The following is a 22,431-nucleotide window of genomic DNA, read 5'->3' as shown; positions in this document are numbered from 1 at the left end:
TGACAAATGAAGGACCAAAGCCAGACAAGTGCCATACTAAACATCTTATTCTGTTGTAAGGTTTACATAGAGAAGGGCCTTTAGCGTTCTGGTGAATTATTTCTATTTGTATTTATATTCAGTGTCAGTTATTAAACTCAGAACTTGTTTTGATGGCCAACAGCCCTTACTAAATGCAAGCACATTTCTCTATCTTACATTTTATACTAGAGAAAGCAATCTACTAAACACTTCCTACTTAAATAAGAGAAGATCTTTCATATTTTAGTCTTGGGAATAAAGCAAAATCATATTTTCCTTCAGTGGACTTTGGATCAAGTTTAGTCTTTGTGTGTGCTTTGTACTAACATTTATACGCACATGAATACAGGAGCTAAAGAAGGTAATGATAATTAATAACCAACTCATTTTTTACATCAAGGGCGTACTAAATACATCAATGAATTAGGTTTGCTTTATCTGCAATGACATAGAGATAATAGAAACATATCTTGAACTTTCTTCTATTGTGTATTATTAGAATTCTAGAAATAGACAGAAACACATTTTGAATTAGTTTAAGCAAGAAAAGCGGGAAAAAAGTAGGAGTTTGTTCAGAGGGATATTGGAGAATCCCATAGAATCCATGAGCTAGTAGCATTTTAGGAATGGACTGGAACCCTGTGGGAAACCCAGTGTCTGTTGCTTTTCTCTGTCTCTCTGCACTTTGGCTCCATTTTGGCCTTGCTGCTGACTGCCTTTCTCTACTCCTCGGTTGAGTAGTGTGATGTGGTTGCCAGTAGCTACTGTACATCCAGACACGTGGACAGGAGTTCCTGTCCAGGAGAACAGGAATTGCTTTGGGAGAACTTGGCTGTTCCAGAAATTATGTGGAACATGAAGAGGCAGTGGCAATGTCTCGAAAACAGGGAGTGCGGGACAAACATATAAAAGGTGTTCACAGCACAGCATCAAACCAAATAAAGTGTCTTAAATTAGGACTATTAATGACTGGATAAATTGAAATTCGATATAATCTATACTGGTGTTTTATCTTAATTTTTCTTGTATTAGTTATAACTAGCATTTTCACATGCTGTAAGGCATAGGTCTTACTTAATTAGTTTAATGTTAAAAAGTATAAACAAAATAATATTTAGTGACTCTTCTGTTTCATGCTGTGAATGTTGATGAATGTGTAGACAAAAAGACAATTTGACTGTTGTATAAAAACCCGAGACACTCATTTGCTATTAAAATAACTGTCTTTATATTTGCCTTAGTTAAATAAAGAAAATAAAGCATTGAAAAGAATCAGCATGTTATACATGGCCAAGCTGGGGCCAGATGTAATAACTGAGGAGATTAACATTGATGATGAAGATTCAGCGATGGACCCGGAGGATGTTGCCAAGACTTGCGTCTCAGTACAGTGTCAGAAGCAGATCAAAGGTAGGATTCCTGGCTTAATTATCGAACGTGGTTTTGACTCCTATTAGGATAATGCTTCTCAACCCTGGTTGCACATTGAAATTACATAAGGATTTCCATAAATACTGATGCCTGGGTCCTTTTTTGGAAAAAAGTCCTGATTATTTGTCCCAGAGGGTAGTCTGGTTGAGAATCATGATGACTGTAGCTTTATGAGTTACTTTCTTGTTTGGGATTAGGTACTTTTGAAAGCGCCATCTTGACAGGAACAGTCAGTTAACCTATACATGTCTTAAGGATAGGACTGCGTATTAAGATATTTTTGTTAAAAGAAAGAAAGAATGAATAAAAATGTATTTAGCCAACACCCTCTATTAGTCTGTTGATTTCTCTGTTGAAATCTTTGGGAAGATACCTCCTGAAATTGCTTTGTCTCTGCCCTCTCAGAACTTCTTCTAAGACTCAGGCAATGAGCTAGAAGCAATATGTAGTATTAAGCAACTATGTTGGTCCCCAAATAGTTCCAAAAGGCAAAACCACACAATACGTCTGTGAAGTGCACAGTAACTCTTTTAATAAAGAAGCACACACATATAGTTTAGGATGTAGGAAAACAGTCTGGGGCTTGGTAATTATTGGAGCATTTTAACTTACTGTATCTGTCAAGAATATTTGTTGGTTTGATAGATAAAACTTGGAAATATAAAGAAGAAAGTAAAAAGAAAGCCATTTTAACCCTGTGTGTGCTCAATTGCTAAGTCATATTCAACTCTTTGTGATGCCATGGACTGACCACAGCCCACCAGGCTTCTCTGTCCATGGGCTTTCCCAGGGAAGAATACTGGAGTGGGTTGCCATTTCGTCCTCCAAGGGATCTTCCTGACCCTGTAATCAAACCTGCGTCTCCTGCATCTCCTACCTTGGCAGGGAGATTCCTTAACCACTGAGCCACCTGGGAAGCCCCTCTTACCCTCTCACCTAAGAAAAAATTGTATTTATGTTGGCAGGAACCGGGAGAGGAAGTTTAAAGGCTTTCCTTTTGTTTCTATTTCTCCCTTCTGTTAGATCTTGAATAGTATGGTTTCTGATTCTTTTTCAAGATTAGTCTGGCAGTGGAGAAAGTGGTTTTGAAATAAGTCTCTTGAGAACCCCTTCATTAATCTGGGTTCATGTAAAAAGTTTGATTTAATTTACTAGTAAATAACCACATAGAGCATTTCTTATTGTCCTTGGAGAAGGGTAAGAAATTAAAAGCACTTAAAAGCTAAGTGGCAAAACTATGTGGGCCTGGGTATAAATTTAAGTACTGTGCTAGTCCATGTATTTTTTTTTTTTTTAACATTTGAGTGGTAGAAGTAACTTTAATATAACACCAGAAGCTTTTGCACTTATAGTGCCTAATATTTTCACTCTAGTAACAGTTTTCAGTTAATCTCAATAATATGAAATACGAAATAAATTAAGAAACAAAACACCCACAACTCTGGAGAGAAAATTATTAGAATTAACCCTTTTTCAAATAGGTTATATTTTGAGTCAGTTCAAATAATATTTAAGGGCTATAAATTGGCAGCACGTCAGGGTTTTTTCCTTTAAATCAAAATCTCCAAATTGTTAGCTGCCCCGTTTGTTTGTATTGCATTGTGACAAGAGCCCTTGGCCATTATAAAATAAAAAAGAAATTAGTACAATGCCTTAATTTGTTTTGCTAAAAGCTTAAAAAATCCTACTTCTAAAATGCCAGACAGTTTGTAGAATATAGGTTTGATACAATGCAGAGAAAACATAATCTAGTACATTTAACATAGAATGCCTGATAGAAAATTTAAGGAACATAGCTATATTAAGGGAGGGGAACAAGTGAAATTTCCATTGTCTTCTGCTGCTTCCTTTTCCTTCTAATTGTTGAAAACCTTTGACAGTAAACTGCTCATGGACTGGTATTTTCAATTCTTCTGACAAGATTGATTTCTTCTTTTAAAAATAAGTCTTTATTTTTTCTTTAAAAATGCAGAACTTCGAGATCAAATTGTATCTGTTCAGGAGGAAAAGAAGATATTAGCCATCGAACTGGAAAATCTCAAGAGCAGACTTGTAGAAGTAACAGAAGAAGTATGTATCTTAGGCCTGAAAGGCAGGACCTTTAGTGCTTTGAGATGCTTGGGGACAGGCTGCATCAAAACCTTGCTGTTGGAAGCTTATTTCTGACACGAGAACCATGTACTACCAATTTTAATCTTCTCTTGTCCCCACTATTCCAGACCTACAAAAATGTATAGAAAATAAGATCATAAGTATTCATGGGCCCACTCTGTAGCTCAAGAAATAATGCACTAAAATAGCATCGAAGTGTTTCCTATTATCCCGCATGTTTCACTGTTTGCAGATTTGTGACAATGATACCTGCATCTGAAATCACACACTGTTGCTTCTGGTGAAGAATGATTTTGCTTCTCTAGTCGAGGGCAAACTCAGTAGAGAAAGGCTCTCCTCCTCTGTACCTCCCAACATAGGCATATATAGTAGATGGTAGAATGGGTTCAAGTGGGTATTTGGAGAATCTTTTTATTTTTTCTTCTGAATTGTCTGTGAAAGCAAGAGCATGTACTTAGCCTTCTTTGCACCTGGCTTGAATCTGCCTTTGCAGTCTCGATGTAATTTGTGTCAGTGGTTCTGAGTCTGTAGCCCAAGGTTTCTCAACTGATGTATTATAGCACCTTCATATCTTGCCAGTGATCAAGTGTCCCAGGGTATTGGTCCCTTCAGTGAGCAGCCTCATCCAGTTCCCATACACATATTCTTAAGGACCAGAATGTGAAAAAGATTGGGAAGCAGTGCCCATCTACCTCCCAGCCTCAGTTACTGTTTCAGTAAGTGTGAGTGGGAAGAAGGACAAAGATATTTTGGAAGCACTGAGCAGGGTATACCAGTTACTAATTTAAACAGAAAGCAACAGTATACTTTGTACTAAAAGAGACCAGTTCACAGACTCTCTGGAAGTGCTGATGGATTCAGGGGCCCTTTCAGGACCATCATCTTAGCTTGTTTCTTGAGTGTTATCATAGGAGAGAAAGACATTTTGATGCATTCCATTTCTCAGTTATAATTATTTATTGATGATTCTCTTCCCTCCCACTTAGAGGTATTATTGGAAGCCATTTCAGAAGTTAGTTTTTTTAATGATTATTTCAGACATCTGAAAAGTATAAAAAACAAAGTAATGAACATCCATATGCTGACTACACAGTTCAGTATATAAAACATTAACATATTATTGAAACCCATGTGTATCTCTCCCTGAGTGCTTTCTCCTGACTCCCTGCCCTGTTTCTCCAAGCAACCATTATTCTGAACTTGGTTTTTATGATTTCAGTGATTACATTAACATATCTACTACAATGACTAGTATTTTGAATGTTTTTAACTGTATAAACTTGCTTCTTAAATTCAACATAATGCTTTTGAGATCTGTCCACTTCCTATATGTAACTTTACATTCTTTTTTTAGAACTCTACTATGATAGTCTCTTTTCCTGTGATGCCAAAAATTAGTTCAGAAATTGAAGTTTTTTGGGGGGAGGTTTTCATATGTATTTTATTTAAGTCAAAGGTCAAAGCATTTTTTATTAAAAAAAAAATCTGTGTATGTTTTACATAAGCCAAATGTCATCAAAGTGTTAAATGAATGCCAAAATTTAATATTATATATCTGATTAAATGATTCAGGTATTTTTTGGGTGCAGTCTAGTTGGATTTTTCCTTTTGAAATGTCAATCATTTACGTTGGATGACTAGAACATTGCCATATTTAAGGAGCAGTGCTAATGCTATTTGGAATATGTAAAGTTCCAGGTATATATCCTAAATTAAATAGACACTTTGAGGCTATAAAAACGCTTTAATAAAAGCCTAACACAGTGAAGGCAATGACTGCTTTAGTGTAGCATCGGGTTGAAAATTGAACAGTAGTTTAAGTCGCCCATCATCATGTCATGTTTTACAATTTTGGATGTTTTCTCCTCTCACAATATCACATTTTTAGGTAAATAAAGTTAAACAAGAAAAAGATGTTTTGAATTTGGAAGTTCTTGAACAGAGGAAAGTCTTAGAAAAATGCAATAGAGGTATGTGTTTCTAGTCTTTTCTTTCTCAAATCTATAACTTACTTTGTGTCTATATATTTTGTATTATTTTATACCTGTGTCTAAAGAGTGTTGTAGCAAAAGTTTTCTATATTGTGTCTTCTTAACGTCTAGCAATGAGTCTCTCTCATTTCCTGTTCTTTTATCACCTAAGTTAGAGCCTGAGGAAATTTAAAAGAGCTTCTGCTTAAGGAATTCACAACCCACTCATTTTGAAACTTCAGACCTAAATACTCTTTTGTCCTACATGTATCCTGGGACCATGGCCATATTGGTATTTATGTATCTGGTAGGGTTATTCAGTAAACTGCTCCTCAGTCCAGCAGTGATTGGGATATCTACATAAATACCTGCAACATTAGATGACAAAATTTTAAATTAAGAGGAAAAGGAAATAGTTTCATTAGTAATATCTAGATTCCATACACATATGTTAACATACAATATTTGTCTTTCTCTTTATGACTTACTTCACCCTGTACAATAGGCTCTGGTTTCATCCACCTCATTAGGACTACTAAAATGCATTCTTTTTTAAAGCTGAGTAGCTTTCCATTGTATATATGTACCAAAATTTCTGTGTCCATGCGCAGTGGAGATGCAGACACAGAGAACAGACTCATGGATGCAGTGTGGAAGGGGGCGCTGCTAAGTCACTTTGTTCATGTCCGACTCTGTGTGACCCTGTAGGCCATAGCACGCCAGGCTCCTCTGTCCATGGGATTCTCCAGGCAAGAACACTGGAGTGGGTTGCCATTTCCTTCTCCAGGGGATCTTCCCAATCCAGAGATCAAACCTGCATCTCTTATGTCTCCTGCATTAACAGGCAGTTTCTTTACCACTAGTGCCATATGAGAGTGGCATGGAAACATATACATTACCATATATAAAATATAGTCAGTGGGAATTTGCAGTGTGACATAGGGAGCTCAAGCCCGTGTTCTCTGACCACCTAGAGCAGTGGGATGGGGTGGGAGTTGGGAGGGAGTTTCAGGAGGGAGGGGACATATGTATGGCTGATTCATGTTGATGTATGGCAGAAACCAGCACAGTATTGTAAAACAAATACATTGCAATAAAAAATTTTAAAAAAGAGGATATGGAAAACAGGACACAGGGAAAGTGAAAGTCTGTGTTCAGATGCAAAGTGCCTCCTTGCTCCAAGTCCTTGCACATTTCCTACCTGTGTGCCTGAAGTCTGGCTGTGAGCTCCCTGGAAGCCAGAGGCAAGAGAGATTCACGATCTTTTCTGTGAATCACATAAAAATTTACCTCTTTGTCAGGAGAAGCAGACTTGGTCTCATGGCGAGAAGGAGCTTTCTTCTAGAGAAAACTCTGTGTAATTTGATTTTATCATCCTAGTCATAAAGCATAGCATGCAATCTCATGGTGCTGTTTCTTATGTCTCCTGGTTTAGAGCAAAGGAGTTATGCTAAAGTGCAAACATAATTCTCAAGGGGAGCAGGGCCTCTTAATGTGCTTTTTGTTCTGCTTTTCCCCCTCAGCCAATGTCTTTCCTAGTTCAGAAACTACAACTTGAAAAGGAAACCTTTCAGACCCAGGACCTTCCCTGTTGGTAGTGGTGGTGGTTATCTATCTTTGTGTCATTCATGAATTGAGATTCTTTTCTTTTTGATAAATGAACTTATAGCTAAGTGTGGGAGATGCACTAGGTTGTAACATTTCCTTTGCTCTTTGTGCATTTAAGAAGATATAAATGGTATAGAAGAATTTTCAGTTGTGATACACTATGCTATTAACAGGCTTCTACAAAGGTTAGTATGATGGCCCTTGCCTTCAGGGAGCCCCCTATCTAGGAAGAGAGAGAGAGATTATGTACATAAATACATGACTAGGACCAACCCAATTTATTTCAGAATCTAAGAGGACCAGGGCATGTGAAAATTCACTTTTTATCATAGTGTTCTGGTCATAGGAAAGAAAGTCAATTATCTTGCCTAGGACTTCTTTTTAAAAATAGGTTTGAGAATCATTTAGCTCTCAGGGACCTATAATTCACATCACAAACCACCATTTACATTGCTTCACTTGAGCAAGACTGTTAGTCTTTCCTCTGAGGAGGCGGTAGATTGACCGAGTACAAAGTTTGAAATTCTATGTCATTACACAGCAAACCAGTTCTTAGTCAGTTAAGACTGAAGTGCCCTGGAGGAACAGCTTGTGAAAGCAGCCATTAAGAGAGCCTTTTTAAAGCTTTTTATTGCTATGACTCAGCTCAGAGTTGAGAGTGTCTGGCCTGAATCTGATGGAGAGATCAATGTACTATCCACCCATGTGGTACCTACTTGGTGATGACGCCATCACTCCCTCTGTCCCATCTATATCATTATTTAACAAAATGTCAAAAAGTAGGAAAGAATTCATGTTGCTCCTATTTGACAGGATATTCCCTTTGAAGGTTTCTGCCCACAGGGATTCTTTAGTTCAAATCTCTGACTTTAGGTCTCTGCAGATCTAAAGCTGCTTCTTTTCTTTAAAAACATGGATAACACTTTGAAACAACTAATACACACACACACACACGTATACATTTTTCTTTCTTTTTATTCAGGTAACATACATTTTTTGGTGGGAAGTATAAATGCATATTGGAAAAGGAAAAAAAAAATCTCAACTTTTATAGTCCAGGTATGAGCACTGTTAACATTTTAGTGTTTATTCTTCCAGGAGAGGAAAGGAGCGGAGGGACAATTTACAGGTAGGGGACTAAGAGGTACGAAGTATTATGTATAAGATAAGTTACAAGGATATGTTGTACAACACAGGGAATATAGCCAGTGTTTTATAACTGTAAATGGAGCATAACCTTTAAAAATTGTGAATCACTATACTGTACACCTGTAACATAATTTTGTGCATCAACTATCTTTCAATCAAAAGGCCTATATATACAGGTTAAATTGTTTGTTAAATATGTTTATAATGTATATGGAGTATAAAGAAAATACCAACAAAGACGATAGTCTTTGTATCCATTGGTATTTTACAAGCCCCTGAACATCAATCTCTACTTGTATTTCTTCATTGAATTTTTATCATAGTTTTTATTTGTAGTTTTTCACATATGTATATATCTCTGAACAGCATATTATTTAATTTTGCATGAACTTGATATATATGCTGTCATTTTGCCTGTGTCCTTCTGCAGCTTTTTGCATTTGTGAGGTTCATCCATATTAAAGGGTTTTACTGTGGTATGTTTTTCTCTGCTGTATAATATTTCATTTGATGTTTATACCAAAATTTGTTTATCTAGTATCCACTCCAGTACTCTTGCCTGGAAAATCCCATGGACGGAGGAGCCTGGTGAGCTGTAGTCCATGGGGTCGCTGAGGGTAGGACACCACTGAGCGACTTCAATTTCACTTTTCACTTTCATGCATTGGAGAAGGAAACGGCAACCCACTCCAGTGTTCTTGCCTGGAGAATCCCAGGGACGGAGGAGCCTGGTGGGCTGCCGTCTCTGGGGTCGCACAGAGTCGGACACGACTAAAGCGACTTAGCAGCAGCAGTATCCAGTTGGTGGATGTTTGAGTTTTTTCCAGTTTTTTGCTATTCCAAATCATCGTGTTATGAGAATTCTTACACATGTCTTGTGGTGCAAATATCAAAGAGTTTCACTAACGTACACACCAAATGTAATATTTTATCTTCGATTTCACTACATAATGCCAGATTATTTTTAAAGTAGGTCTGTAAGTTTATATGCCTGTTAACAGTGTGTTTGTTCTAACTGTTCTGTGCCCTGTCCAAACTTGATATAGCTATACTTTAAAATTTTTGGCAGTCACCTCTTTGGTGAATATAAAAAGATAGCTATGGTTTTACTTTCCATCTCCTTGGTTACTGATAAAGATGTTTGTTGGCCTTTTACATATTTCCTCCTCTGTGAAACTTTTATTGATGTGTTTTATATGTGGCTTTTAAGAAACAGAAATGAGCTCATTTTAAAGGTATATCATGAAGGTCTTTCCCATTTAGGAAATATGCCTCTACAATATAATTTTTTATGTTTTTATGTTGGTTTCTACCATACAGCAGTGCACAACAGTGCATGCAAATCAATCATTCCCTCTTGAGCATCCCTTTCCACTCCCATCCCACCCCTTTGGGTCATCACAGAGCACCAGGCTGGCCTCCTTGTGCTATCCAGCGACTTCCCACTGGTTATCTGTTTTACGCATGGTAGTGTATATATGTCAATGCTGCCCTCTCAATTCATCCAACGCTCTCCTTCCCCCGCTGTGTCCCATCATCTGTTCTCTATGTCTGCATCTCCATTCTTCCCCTGAAAATATGTTCATCAGTACTGGTTTTCTGGATTCCGTTATCTATGCATGAATGAACAATATTTGTTTTTCTCTTCTTCACTCTGTATAAAAGGCTCTAGGTTCATCCACTACACTGCACCTCACTCAGTACAACGTAATTCTGTTGGCAGAATATTTCTTGTATATTTCTTTACTTACTGACCCCTCAATGTTAGGTCATCTAGATTGTTTCATTATTTTCAGCAGTGATGCAGAGAACACCTTTACAATTAGATCTTTGTAGGTTCATGATTCATTCTCTTAGGAGAATAAATACATTTCTAAAAGTGGAATTGTTGAGTCAAAGGGTATAAATAGTTTTAGATTTTTGATTCACATTGCCAGGTTGGTCTCTGAAAAGGTGTTATCTAATTTTTATTCCAGCCAGCAGTGAATGTAGGTGTTTTGTATGCCTGAATAAGGAATCTTTTCGATGCTGGTTTTTTCATCCATTTGCCTAATAATCTGTGTGGCCTATTGTCCATTTTCTTTTCCTTGTCTTCTTAAGTGTCCATGCTAGCAGTAGAAGAGTATGAGGAAATGCAGGTGAACTTGGAGCTGGAGAAGGACCTTCGAAAGAAAGCAGAGTCATTTGCACAAGAGGTAAATGTCTTGCAGAGACCTCATTTTTTAGTTTTATATTTTAAAGAGCTTTGCAGATGACATATGAAAACATTTTTTGAGGTTGAACAAACACTTGTCACTCTGAATAAAGATCATCTGCTCTAGGGAGCTATTTTGAATAGTATCAAGTTCACTGAACTTGGTGTCAGAGATCTGGGTTTGCATTTTTCCATGTCATTTGGGTAGTAGTCGTTTGTTACTAGCAACTCTTAACCTCTTTGGGCTTCACTTTCACCATGGGTGATGATACCAACCTCACCAAGTGGATTGTAAAATCAAATGGCATGAGTCTTCATAAGAATTTTATAAACTAGAAAATGCTATACTGGGAAAATAAATTGTATTTAGGGATACCCATCCCATTACTTGTGGTTTAAAGTCCGGTTTGAGTGCAGGACTTTTGTATGTTTCCAAAAGCCTTAAGAAACTGGGTTACATCTCAGTATACCATCTGAAAGAACATCATGGTCTTCAGTGACTGTTCAGCGCTCTCACTGTGTGCCTTGATTCTGCCACTTGCTGTGGAACATTGTCACACACGTTATACACCCATTATCTGAGCCTTTCCTCTCATGTTAGAGATGAGTTTTGAGCTTCTCATGCTCTGGGTTAACTTTGTTGACACGTGGTGGTTGGGTATTCCACGGCTCTGTGACTGGTTTCCAGGGAAATGAGGAGGCATCAGTTGGCTGAGCTGTAACAGCTTATGATGTGTTATGTGTTAACAGCTTATGATGTGATCTACATGAGATCTTCTCCATCAGGTATAAATATTTTGAATCTGTTTGCCTACTGTGGGTTCAAGGAAGGTAGCTAAGGAAATGTAAGCATTCTTAGGTGGAAGTACCCAAGGTATAGAAGGAAGACAAAGTGCAGGGTTATGGGAATGACATTTGAAGATCAGATGATGGTTTTGTGCAAGAGTTTTTCCATACTTGAAGGTAACTCTGGTAGCAATGAACCCTATAAAAGTTTAGTCTGAGAAGGTCTGATTTGAAATATTATGATTAAATTTATTCAGAGAGTTTAATGAAAGGTGAGTAAATATTTATTCTCTTATTTCTTGGAAGGAGGCAAAAGAATTGAAGTGTGTTAGAGCCCTTCAGAAAAATCTACAGCGTATAAATAATGGAGCTAAAGAAATAGTTGAGGGGAGAGAGAGTAGAGATAATGTGAAAATGCCTTCATTGCAAAGCTGAAAATGTTGGCTGATTTTGACCTGCATGCAAGGGTCTTAATTTTGAGAGACATTTTCAGTTTGCATTTCTTGTTTGCAGAATGATGTTAGAATACAAAGCAGCTCAGAGAAAAACTTGAAGGCCATGTAATAACCGGATAGATGGAAGAAGTAAGATTCCTTTAAGAATGTAAAAATGAATTATTCATTCTGCCATGCAACCTGTAGTGCTTGGTGCAAACAGTACTGACAGGTTAATCCAGAATGAGGAGAGAGATGTTTGAGGAGGGAAAGTGAGAGCAGTGGTACTTACCCTGCTGGTGTGTGTGTGTGTACGCGTGCGCTAAGTCGCTCAGTCATGTCCGACTCTTAGTGACCCCATGGACTGTGCCCGCCAGGCTTCTCTGTCCATGGGATTTTCCAGGCAAGAGTAGTGGAGTGGGGTGCCATTTCCTCCTCCACACTGCTGGTAGCATAAGTATTTGCAACAGTGCTTGATGATTTTACAGTATCTAAGGCTTGGTCTACACAATAGTAAGAAGAAAAGACAAAACTGAATTAGAACTGGTATATCTTCCCTTTTACATGGTTTATAGATTCTCAGGTTTTCAACAGACAACTGCTGATAAAAGGTATCTGACTTGACTTAACTAGAGAAATACCACTTTTGCATTTTGTTCTTAGTGCATTCAGCAAATATCTTTCAAGCCAGACACTGTGTGAGTAGTGGAAATATAATGGTGAAGAAAGCAAATACGACTCCCGCCCTGTTGGAGTATTTAGTGTAGAGCCATAGAAATCATTTTTTAAAGTTAATTTAGGTCACCTTTTTTAACTACAAAAGGAAGATATATACCCTGTAAACATGCAAACAGTTTTCAAATGTGTAAATTAAAAATTGAATGTTTCTTCCTTCTTCTTTAATTGTTTGTCCAATTAAAAAACCCAAAGCATGATCACTTACAAGGAGGGAACAGTCAGTTGTCCTCATAACTATGTTTTGTATTTCTTCAACATAATTTCAACTCTTGAAACCTTTCCTGTACTTTTTGAATGTATATTTTTTTGCTATTTAGTGTAGTTTTTCTTTCCTCTGTTTAAAGATGTGAATACTTTTTCAACATGTAGTCCTTATATACTGAGGGAATGTTACATAAATTTTGTTTTCAGACAACTGAGATGATAATATTTTAATGTTATTTTTGAAAGAATGAATTATATATTTATGACACTAAATTTTCTTGTCATTCTTTGAAGAGATGTAGGAAAATTTCTCTGAAATTCTGGTACCAATGTTATTATTTGTCTGATAAGGGACCCACTTAATAACGCTAACCAAGAAGTTCTTTCCATAGCTAAAAGCCAAATTCATTAGTGTTTGGTAACTGAATTTTCTTTAAATACATCTTTAGAAAAGGCATTATGTAGTGTTTTATTTTAGTACTTTAAAGTCTAGAAAAGGTGGTCTAATGACTAATATTTTTCAAGTTGCCATTGTTATTGAAAGGAACTTCTTTTCTGTATGTTCTTTTCATCTTATATTGCAATTTAGGGATTGTTACAGGGCTTTGCAAAAGAAATTCATGTTATTAACATCCCTAAGACACAGTCTATGTTCTTTTCTCTCTAAAATAACAGTTGAAACAATTTATAATCATGTAAGTTGAGCAAGTTTTCCTGAGAGCTATAACTTTCCCCAAGAGAACCAGAGTACAGAGGAGCAGGGCAGGGAGAGTCATAAAGCCAGCCCTGGCATCAGTGGTCCTTGTGCCTGCATTGTCTGACTGCTGGGCCCTTCGCCTCTGCCCTGGTCAGCCCCCTGACTGCGTCCTCTCTGTCTTCCCCTGGACTCGGAGCACTCTTGGTGAAAGGCCTCACTTCCTGGGGAGCCAGAGAATCTCAGCTGTTTCAGTTGCATTTGTTGGCCTTTCATGTTGGCTGTGAGATATTGTCTAAGATACCAACACGGGACTCCAACCAATTGAGTTTTAAGAGGGGAAAATGTATAAAAAATAAATTACTGTAATATTATTATTCAATAGTAATCTGAAACAAATCATTTCAATTAGACTATTGGTCTCAATTTTAAGATACTATGATGGAATGTTGATGATGCTTCCCTAGTGCATAGATGCTTCCAGTCTCACTTTTCTCCAGCCCAACACTTGTGCACTCATGGATACTTACTCATCCTCTGTTCCTATTCTTACACAGGCATCAGATGGAAGAAGAATGTAAATTTCACTTGCAAATGTTGCTGTACTATAAAATGGGCCTGATTTCAGAATTTGTAGAACATTTTGTGTTCAGACTCGCCCACTGGCTGGTTTGTGTAGCATATTAAGGAAAAGAAGTAATAGGTGAATAGGAAATAATGTTGCTTTCAACCGTGAAAAGTTGTGAAGATTAGGTTAAGAATATATGTAAATTGTTTAGTAAAAGGCTCAGTTTGATTAATATACCTTTTTCCTTCTCCTCTTTACCCTCCTACTGTTAACTACTTTTGTCATGAGGAAAAGCTGATAGGTTTAAGACAAAAATCTTAGGTCTATTAAATAACCGAGAAAGAGATTAGCCAGATGGTGAAGAGCATGGGCCTGTAAATCAGACAGATCTGGGTTTAAATCCTGGGTTTTGCCACTCACTTGTGTCTTTGGGAAAGCTGATTAACCCCTCAGAGCCTCAGTTATCTTATTAGTAAAAGTGGGATAATAATAGTGTCTACTTGACAGTGGTGTTCTAGGGATTACATGATAAACTGCATGTAAAATGATTGCTGCCACACCTATCCTCTAGTCTTCAGTATGTTTTAGCTTCTCAAAGCAGATGAATTCACCTCACAGGGATGATGTAAAGGATTAAAATAATGTGTAGAACATATTTAGTAGAATACTTGGCATAAGTTCTTGATATATATTAGCTGCTACTGCTAGTATTTATAAATTTTAAAGCAATAATAAAATAAAAGCTGCCGTATAGGACTAAACTACTGTATATATACTGTGCTGAGATGAAGGTAAAGGTTCTAAAGATTACATAAAAGTTATGAATGAAAACTTAGCATAGGACTCATTACTTCTAAAATCATCATACTACCATTCAGAAATTGTGTTTACCTTTTTAATGAAAACTCCACCTTTCTTTTTGCTCAAGTTTCCATTGAGGAGGCTTGTGAACATGAGTGGTATCTACATTTTTGTAATTAACTTTTGTAGATGTTTATCGAACAGAACAAGCTAAAGAGACAAAGCCACCTTCTACTACAGAGCTCTGCTCCTGACCGGCAGCTTTTGAACGCATTAGATGAAAATGCAAAACTTGTCCAGCTCCTTGAAGAAGAGAGAATTCAACATCAACAAAAGGTAACAGATTTTCTCCTGGGTTTTTAGTGCACACACATCCTTAAACTGAGAGGAGTTAGTCCAGAAGCTCATAGTTCCTTATTTTGCTTGAGTTACTAAGTCTTTCCAGTGTTTTCACCTTTTAGGAAAAAACTACCAAATGAACTTCTAGTACCCATCTAAGATTTATAGTGCGCTGTTGTAGGCTCTATTGTTGTTTAGTTGCTAAGTCATGTCTGACTCCTTTGTGAACTCATGGACTGTAGACCACCAGGTTCCTTCTGTCCATGGGGTGGGATTTCCCAGGCAAGAATACTGGAATGGGTTGCCATTTCCGTCTCTAGGGGATCTTCTGACCCAGGATCAAACTCACATCTCCTGTGTTGGCAGATGGACTCTTTACCACTGAGCCACTAGTAGGGTTTATAGTGACTTTTAAACCGTCCAAAGGATCGGAAGAAGCGAGGCAGAGAGACAACTCAAAAAGAGCTTGAATAATGCAATTTGGAAATCCATGAGTCAGTTGTGTTTTTGGAGAGTGCATACACTAGGAGAGTGTATTGTGATTGGTCTCAAAGAGCTTGTCGGAGGGGGGAAAAGTCCGTGTTAGTAGTAATTGTTTGCTTAGAGAAAACTTCTGATTTTGTAAACTTGCACAAATGTATATGTTTAAAGGCTTCCTAAGTGGTTATTTCAGTTTGTTTGAGTAGAGTTCCTCCAGCTGACACAGCCTACCTCTGTGTGCTCGGCAGAAAGGATAGTGATCATGGTGGGTGAGGAGGAGAGGCGGAGAGGAGGAGAGGCAAGCAGGTGGAACAAAGCCTTTCAAATTAAAGAAACCACTTAAGAAAAATGGCATCAATATTCATGCTACTTACAGTGTCCCTAGTTGGTGAGGGAAAGGCTGTTAGCTGCCATATGTTAGCACCTGTGGAAGTCTCTTTAAGCAACACTGTTGACATTTAATCCTTGGATGTTCCTGGAGTTTTTACCAAGTTGGTTGTGAGGTAAATTTTTTTTCCTTCAATAAGAAATGTTGGCATATATGTAGGGAAGCTCTAAATGAATACATGGTAATAGTGCTTGGCTCTGGGAAAGTGCCCTGGGGGATAGGATGGAAGGGACTTTTTTTTTGTCCCCATATGCAGGAATTACCTTTTCAAATAAAGAGAATGAAAGAATGTTTATTTTTATTTAGCTTACTACTAGAATCTTCTGATTTGAAATAAGCTCTACTACCTGTTTTAGTCGCTAAGTCATGTCTACCTGTTTGTAACCCATGAACTGTAGCACGCCAGGCTCCTCTGTCCATGGGGTTTCCCAGGCAAGGATACTGCAGTGGGTTTGGGTTGCCATTTCCCTCTCCAGAGGCTCTTCCTGACCCAGAGATGGAACTCAAGCCTCCTGCACTGCAGGTGGATTCTCTACTGCTGAGCCACCCGGGAAGCCCTCTTCTACATGTAGTTACCTCCTTAAATAATGCGTGCCGAGAACCGAGTAAATTATATTGAGGATGGGACTAAATTGCTGGGTGTATACCTTGTTGGCGTAGGGTACTGAAGAGTATTTATAAGTTATAAATGAAATTAGAGCAATCAGTACTTCTAAACCTATTTTACTGTACTGTTATTCTGGATAATCTTTCAGGTTCGTGGTTGGAAAATATTTCTTACCTGTCTGTAAGTTCACTTGCAAATTCAGCAATCTTTAAAACACAAATGTGTTGTTTTTATTATTATAATAAGGAAATCTTAAAAATACAGAAAAAGCTAAAGCAGAAAACTAAGATTAATTAAAAATTCCATATTTTGGTGCATATCCAAACTTTATGTAAATATATAGTTTTATGAATATAGTTTAAATGGGATCATTGCAAGCATATTGTTCTACAACCTGTTTTTTTTCCATTGGTAATATATTAATATCTTTCTATGTCAGTGTATAGTGAGGTATATGGTTTAAAATTTTTGCATAGTATTGATATTTCACTTAATTAACACTGTAATTTATTAAATCAATAATATTGGTGGACATGTAGCTTATTTCCAAAATTTCCTTGTTGCAGAGAATGCTCTAATGAATGTATTTGAACACCTGTCTACTTCTCTAAAACAAGTTCTAGAAGTAATATTACTGAATCAAAGGGACTTTCCTTCCTTTTTTTTTATGGTTTTTGTTGTTACCAAATTGTCTCACCAGGACTCCTTTTAATATTACCTGAGTTCTTCTTTTGGAATGGGCATAGAAGTGTTAATCTGTTTTAAATGAATTTTTTACTTATATGAATATTAAAAACTAAATTTTCTGGGATGTAAGTCTCCAATAAATTTATATGAATCACATTACTGATAATATAAGTATTATCTGTGGTGGTAGTGGTGATGGTTTACTTGCTAAGTCGTGTCCAACTCTTGGGACTCCATGGACTGTAGCCTGTCAGGTTCCTCTGTCTATGGAATTTCCCAGGCAAGAATTCTAGAGTAGATTGCCATTTCCTTTTCCAGGGAATCTTCCTGACCCAGGGATCGAACCCACGCCTTCTGTATTGTAGGCAGTCTCCTGCATTGCAGGCAGATTCTTTACCAACAAGCCACCAGGGAAGGCCCAGTATTATCTGTATCCCAGGATTGGTGTGATTAAAATGAATTTGAATCTCTTTGCTCTGAAATGCAAAGTAAAAGAGAAATGTTTGTTTTTCCCCTTGTTTTCCTTGACAAAGGAAAAACTATTATCACTGTATAAAAGTCTATTTATAATTTATAGGTCAAAGAACTAGAAGAGCAACTACAGAATGAAACTTTCCACAAGGAGATACACAGTCTCAAACAGCAACTGGAGCTTCTCGAAGAAGATAAAAAAGAACTGGAATTGAAATACCAGAATTCTGAGGAGAAAGCTAGAAATTTAAAGCATTCCGGTAAAAACATTGAGTAGGCTATTATGTCTTAGTATTAAAATGTGAATCTTTCATGGCTAGTACATTTACTGAATGCTCTGAATTCTATAGAAAAATTCAAGCTTTCTTTTAAATTCCCTCATTTCTGACTATTGTAGTTAAGTAGAACGATCACTGTAATGAGATGATTCACAAATATTTAGACTTACTTTTTGGACTCAGAGCTTTTATGAGCATCACATACAGAATTAAGAGACAGAGATACAATTAATATGGGAAGACCAAAACTTCAGCATTTCTCAGGGATTCAGAGATGAGTGTTCATTGAGTACTTATTTTGTCCATTTTAGGGTTTATTTTTAAAAAGTAGCTTTTCAGGTTCATACTACCTTTATCTTCGATGTCTAATTATACACATGAAATAATGCTTTCAATATCACGCCTATCAATAAAATGGGGTACAGTATGTATATTAAATGGAAAAACCTTTAAAACACCAGGGGGTACTTAAATGATGTATTCATTCAGGTCTAGAAGGCTTAACAGGAATGTGTGAGTTAGATTACTACACAGGGATAAATAACAAGTTTCTGTTGGAAAGTAAGTAATTTAAGGAGTCAGGTTGTTCCCTTTATAACAGCTTCAATATTCACTTCAGATATTTTTGGTTAATTTTATACTAGAATTTTGAAATCTGTACAGAAGAATCAAGTAGGCTTTTTTTTTCTTTAAAAAATATTCAGTGCTTTCTAATCCACAATGAAAATGAACTACAATTTATTTTTTTTAATTTATCTAAAATTAAGAAGTAGTTCATTCTTTTTGTCTGCTGTGTATATGCTCAGCCATACCCAGTACCCTGGGGTGCTGTAAGAAATATAGAAGAAAAGAAACCATACTTTATTGTCCACGAGGATATCAGATTCCCTTTAGAGAAATAGACACATGTATATGAAATGACTAGAGAATACTCGGTGTTGGAGAACCTAGCCTACCCTGCTTATTTAAGTGCTGGCAATAAAAACAAATGGACAGGTCATTGGAGTACAATTAGTCATGGAAAGTAGAATGACTGCATAGAGGGAGAGCTTTTCCTGAGAACAGTACCTGTAGCCCATGAGAGCTCAATTAGAGGTATTCACATCTGTGCTATAAATTTAAATTGAGTTTTCTGGCAGTCAGGAACTATGTCTTAAACAGCACCAAGCACAGGCTCTTTTCACATTGTTGGAGCTTAGTAAGTACTTGTTTTATTAATGGCTTGAATGAATTGAATGAATAAATTGTATTTCCAGAATGCTTTTCAAAAGAACAAAAAGTTTCTGAGTTAGACATTTGAGAGTCTGAGTCTGGTTAAAATGATGAACTCTAGGATTTGCAGCTTTGAAGGAGATTAAGTGGAGGAGGAAAGTATGCTATTAAAATTCATTACTAAATGTCATCTTTAAAATTAATTCAATTCTTGGTCTATACACTTTAAAAGTCAAATATTAACAATTTCTTAGTGTTTGGTTGGCATATTCCATTCTTAACAAAAATTTCTTCAGCCTACTCAGTCCTTACTTCCCACCCATCCAGCCATTGTCTTGATTTTTTTTCCTTTTCCATAGTTTGTACATATAGCAAACACATGGTAATTTTTTGGTAATGTGTATAAGGTCTCTCTCACTGATGATAAAAAGTTTAAAAGGTTCTGCAGCTTCATACTGGAATTTCTAACTTTGCCCTAGTAAAAGAATGTGATTTTGAACAGGTGGTTTTTGTATATAAGGTGCTAAGTTGCTTATTTCATCTATTTTTTCTGAATGCTTGCTCTCTGTGCAGTTGATGAACTCCAGAAACGGGTGAACCAGTCTGAGAATTCAGTACCTCCGCCACCACCTCCTCCACCCCCACCTCCTCCCCCTCCTCCCCCCAATCCTATCCGGTAAGCACATCCAGGAAGATGGCTCTACATCAAATGTTAGTCCTTGTCAGAGAAACTGAAGTTTATGTTATTGGTATCCTTTTTAAAAAATACTGGTTTAGAATGCATCATTAGACATGGGTAAAATGTTTGAAAGATATTAGCAGGTGTTTCAGAGAATTTTCTGAAGGCCAGTGTATCATTCCCTTCTTATAATATATTGTTGTTGTTTAGCTGCTAAGTTGTATCCAACTGCAACCCCATGGACTGTAGCCCTCTAGGCTCCTCTGTTCATGGGATTTCCCAGGCAGGAAACTAGAGCAGGTTGCCATTTCCTTCTCCAAGGGATCTTCCCAACCCAGGGATCAACCATCTCCTGGTGGATTTTTTTTTTTTTTTTTTTACCACTGAGCCACCAGGGAAGCCCATCTCTTGTAATATATTTAGGGTCTTAATACCTGTCAAAGACATCTTGTGGCCTACAGGGTTGTTCTTATAGATATTCCGGTTTCATGTGGATGTTCCAAGCTGAGGAGCTAGACATAAAAAAACTTTTTTTGACACCTCAGTTTTAAACTTTCAGTCCATGTAATTGGGATTTTCTTTTACCTTTTAACCAGAAGATCAAGGAATTTTGAGCTTCTCCAGAATGTTTTTATGTTTTTCTCTCACTAATTTGAAAAGCTACAGTTTGTTATTTAAAAAAATAAAAATACTGAACTAATAAAAACCTTACAGCTCTTATTGTTGTAAACTAGTAATTAAACTAAAAGTATAATTATTTTTAACTCCTTAACCTCATATTTAAACCTTTAATAATGCTGAGTGAATTACATTCCATTGAAAGTATTATGTTTAAATTCTTGCAGCAGGAAATCACATATGCTGACAAAAATTTGCTTTTTCTGAGCCAGAGGTCACTTGATGCCAAGGAGCCTGAGCTAAGCACAGTACACCCCAGGACATCTTGAGTCAAATTCTGCCTCTTTTGTGGTTCTTCAGTCTACCATCCATGTACATAAGACAACCTACCTGCTGTGTGACAGTTTACCTCCTCATTTTATGCTGTTAACCACTTGTGTGTAATTTATTCTTGATCAAATGAAATTTAAAGTTTTGCTAGAGTTTTACCTTTCATTAACTCATGTGATTTGTTTAATCCGCTCACACAGAGAGTCCATTTATTCATACTTTGTACCTTTGCAGATCCATCTCAATAGAATGAGTAGCATGGTCCTCCCACACGACCATGAAAATGGAACTCTGCCTTTTAAAAAGATTCTCATTAGTTTTCCTTACTGAGTAGGGTATGACATAATCCACTTTAAGCCATTGAAGTAGTTAAGGCAAAATAATTTTTACACGTGATCGATCCAAGAGTCAATTGAAAGAATTTCAGGTATTTTTAAATTCTTTCTCTCCTGGGTCGCTAAAGCTGTAGGAGATATTCTGAATTTGACATTTAAAATAGGAAATTCATCACTTTGATCTTTCGCTAAGGTCTAGAATTTTGAGCTTGATAAGAAAGATCACTTGTGTCTGTGAGGAGAGGGAACTATTAAAAAACGATTATAATCCTACTGTTGGCCTTTAAGTTTTAGTCTCTGAAATCTTGAGAGCCCTTCAAATTAAAAGTAAACTATAACCTAAATAGAGCGTTTTCTCAAAGAGCACCCTACGGTTATATTGAGAAACGAAACCAGAATGCCGAGTATGTGTGTCTAAAACAGGAACTCTTGTAAGGCCCATTACAGAAAATTTTTGTTGAATAACATGAATGATTTTTCTTTTAAGATGAATTTAAATAGTATAAGACAAAGACATAATTTCTCAGTAGAAAGAGATTTTTATTTTTTGATACGGAGTATTTTCTTGTCAAATATATTTGCATATGTATTGAGTTTCACAAGGTTTTCCAATGTTATTCCTGAGCTGTGTTTTAAGATGATGTAGGTCCTGGATAGAAGTGAAACTGGGAAGAAACGACTAGGGCCTGTGGCTTCTTTGAGGGGCTTTACTGGGCCCTCCACCCCTTCGTCCCACTTTCTGCTCATTTGACCAGGAGGACGGTTAGGAGACAGATAAGAGAGGAAGAAAGCATACCTTGGTCATTTTGTAGCAGCCAAATGAAAGGGTAGGCTCATGGGAAAAGAGTAGGGTGTATTGGTGTATAGGGTTATAGGGTTCTCCAGAGAAATAGAAGCAGTGGGGGATGGTGTACATGTGTACATATACATCGTATACATAAAAAGAGAAAGTAGCCTGAGTAATTGGTTCACGTGACTGTGGAGGCTGACCAGTCCCAGGATCTGCAGATAAATCAGCAAGCTGGAGACCAAGGAGAGCCTGCAGTGTAGTTTCAGTCCGAAGATCAGCAGGCTGGAGACCCGGGAAGAGGAAGTGTTTCCGTTTTCATGACTTAGAAGGCAAGAGAGAGCAGATGTCCTAGTTTCAACGCAGGAGAAATTGTATCTTACTTAGGGGTGCATGCTGAGTAGCTTCAGTCGTGTCTGTCTCTACGACCCTGTGGACCATAGCCCACCAGGCTCCTCTGTCCGTGGGATTCTCCAGGCGTGAATACTGGAGTGGGTTTCAAAATGCCGT

General features: G+C 37.1%; 1 protein-coding gene across 4 annotated transcripts in view; it reads left to right on the top strand.

Moving 5' to 3' along the window:
• SHTN1 (shootin 1) overlaps positions 1 to 22,431 on the top strand; it is a 109,603-nt gene that overhangs the window by 46,672 nt on the left and 40,500 nt on the right. For all 4 annotated transcript variants that reach the window (XM_070780914.1, XM_070780916.1, XM_019953100.2 and 1 more), the window contains exons 5-11: positions 1,263 to 1,431; positions 3,425 to 3,522; positions 5,453 to 5,534; positions 10,392 to 10,486; positions 14,900 to 15,046; positions 17,789 to 17,942; positions 19,746 to 19,848. In XM_070780914.1, coding sequence (XP_070637015.1) covers positions 1,263 to 1,431; positions 3,425 to 3,522; positions 5,453 to 5,534; positions 10,392 to 10,486; positions 14,900 to 15,046; positions 17,789 to 17,942; positions 19,746 to 19,848 — 848 coding nt within the window. The remainder of the gene's footprint in view (positions 1 to 1,262; positions 1,432 to 3,424; positions 3,523 to 5,452; positions 5,535 to 10,391; positions 10,487 to 14,899; positions 15,047 to 17,788; positions 17,943 to 19,745; positions 19,849 to 22,431) is intronic.

The sequence above is a fragment of the Bos indicus genome, chromosome 26 (assembly GCF_029378745.1).
Source record: "Bos indicus isolate NIAB-ARS_2022 breed Sahiwal x Tharparkar chromosome 26, NIAB-ARS_B.indTharparkar_mat_pri_1.0, whole genome shotgun sequence".
Taxonomy (NCBI): Eukaryota; Metazoa; Chordata; class Mammalia; order Artiodactyla; family Bovidae; genus Bos; species Bos indicus.
The sequence above is the reverse complement of the archived record's forward strand: the minus strand, read 5'-3'. Positions and strand labels throughout refer to the sequence as shown.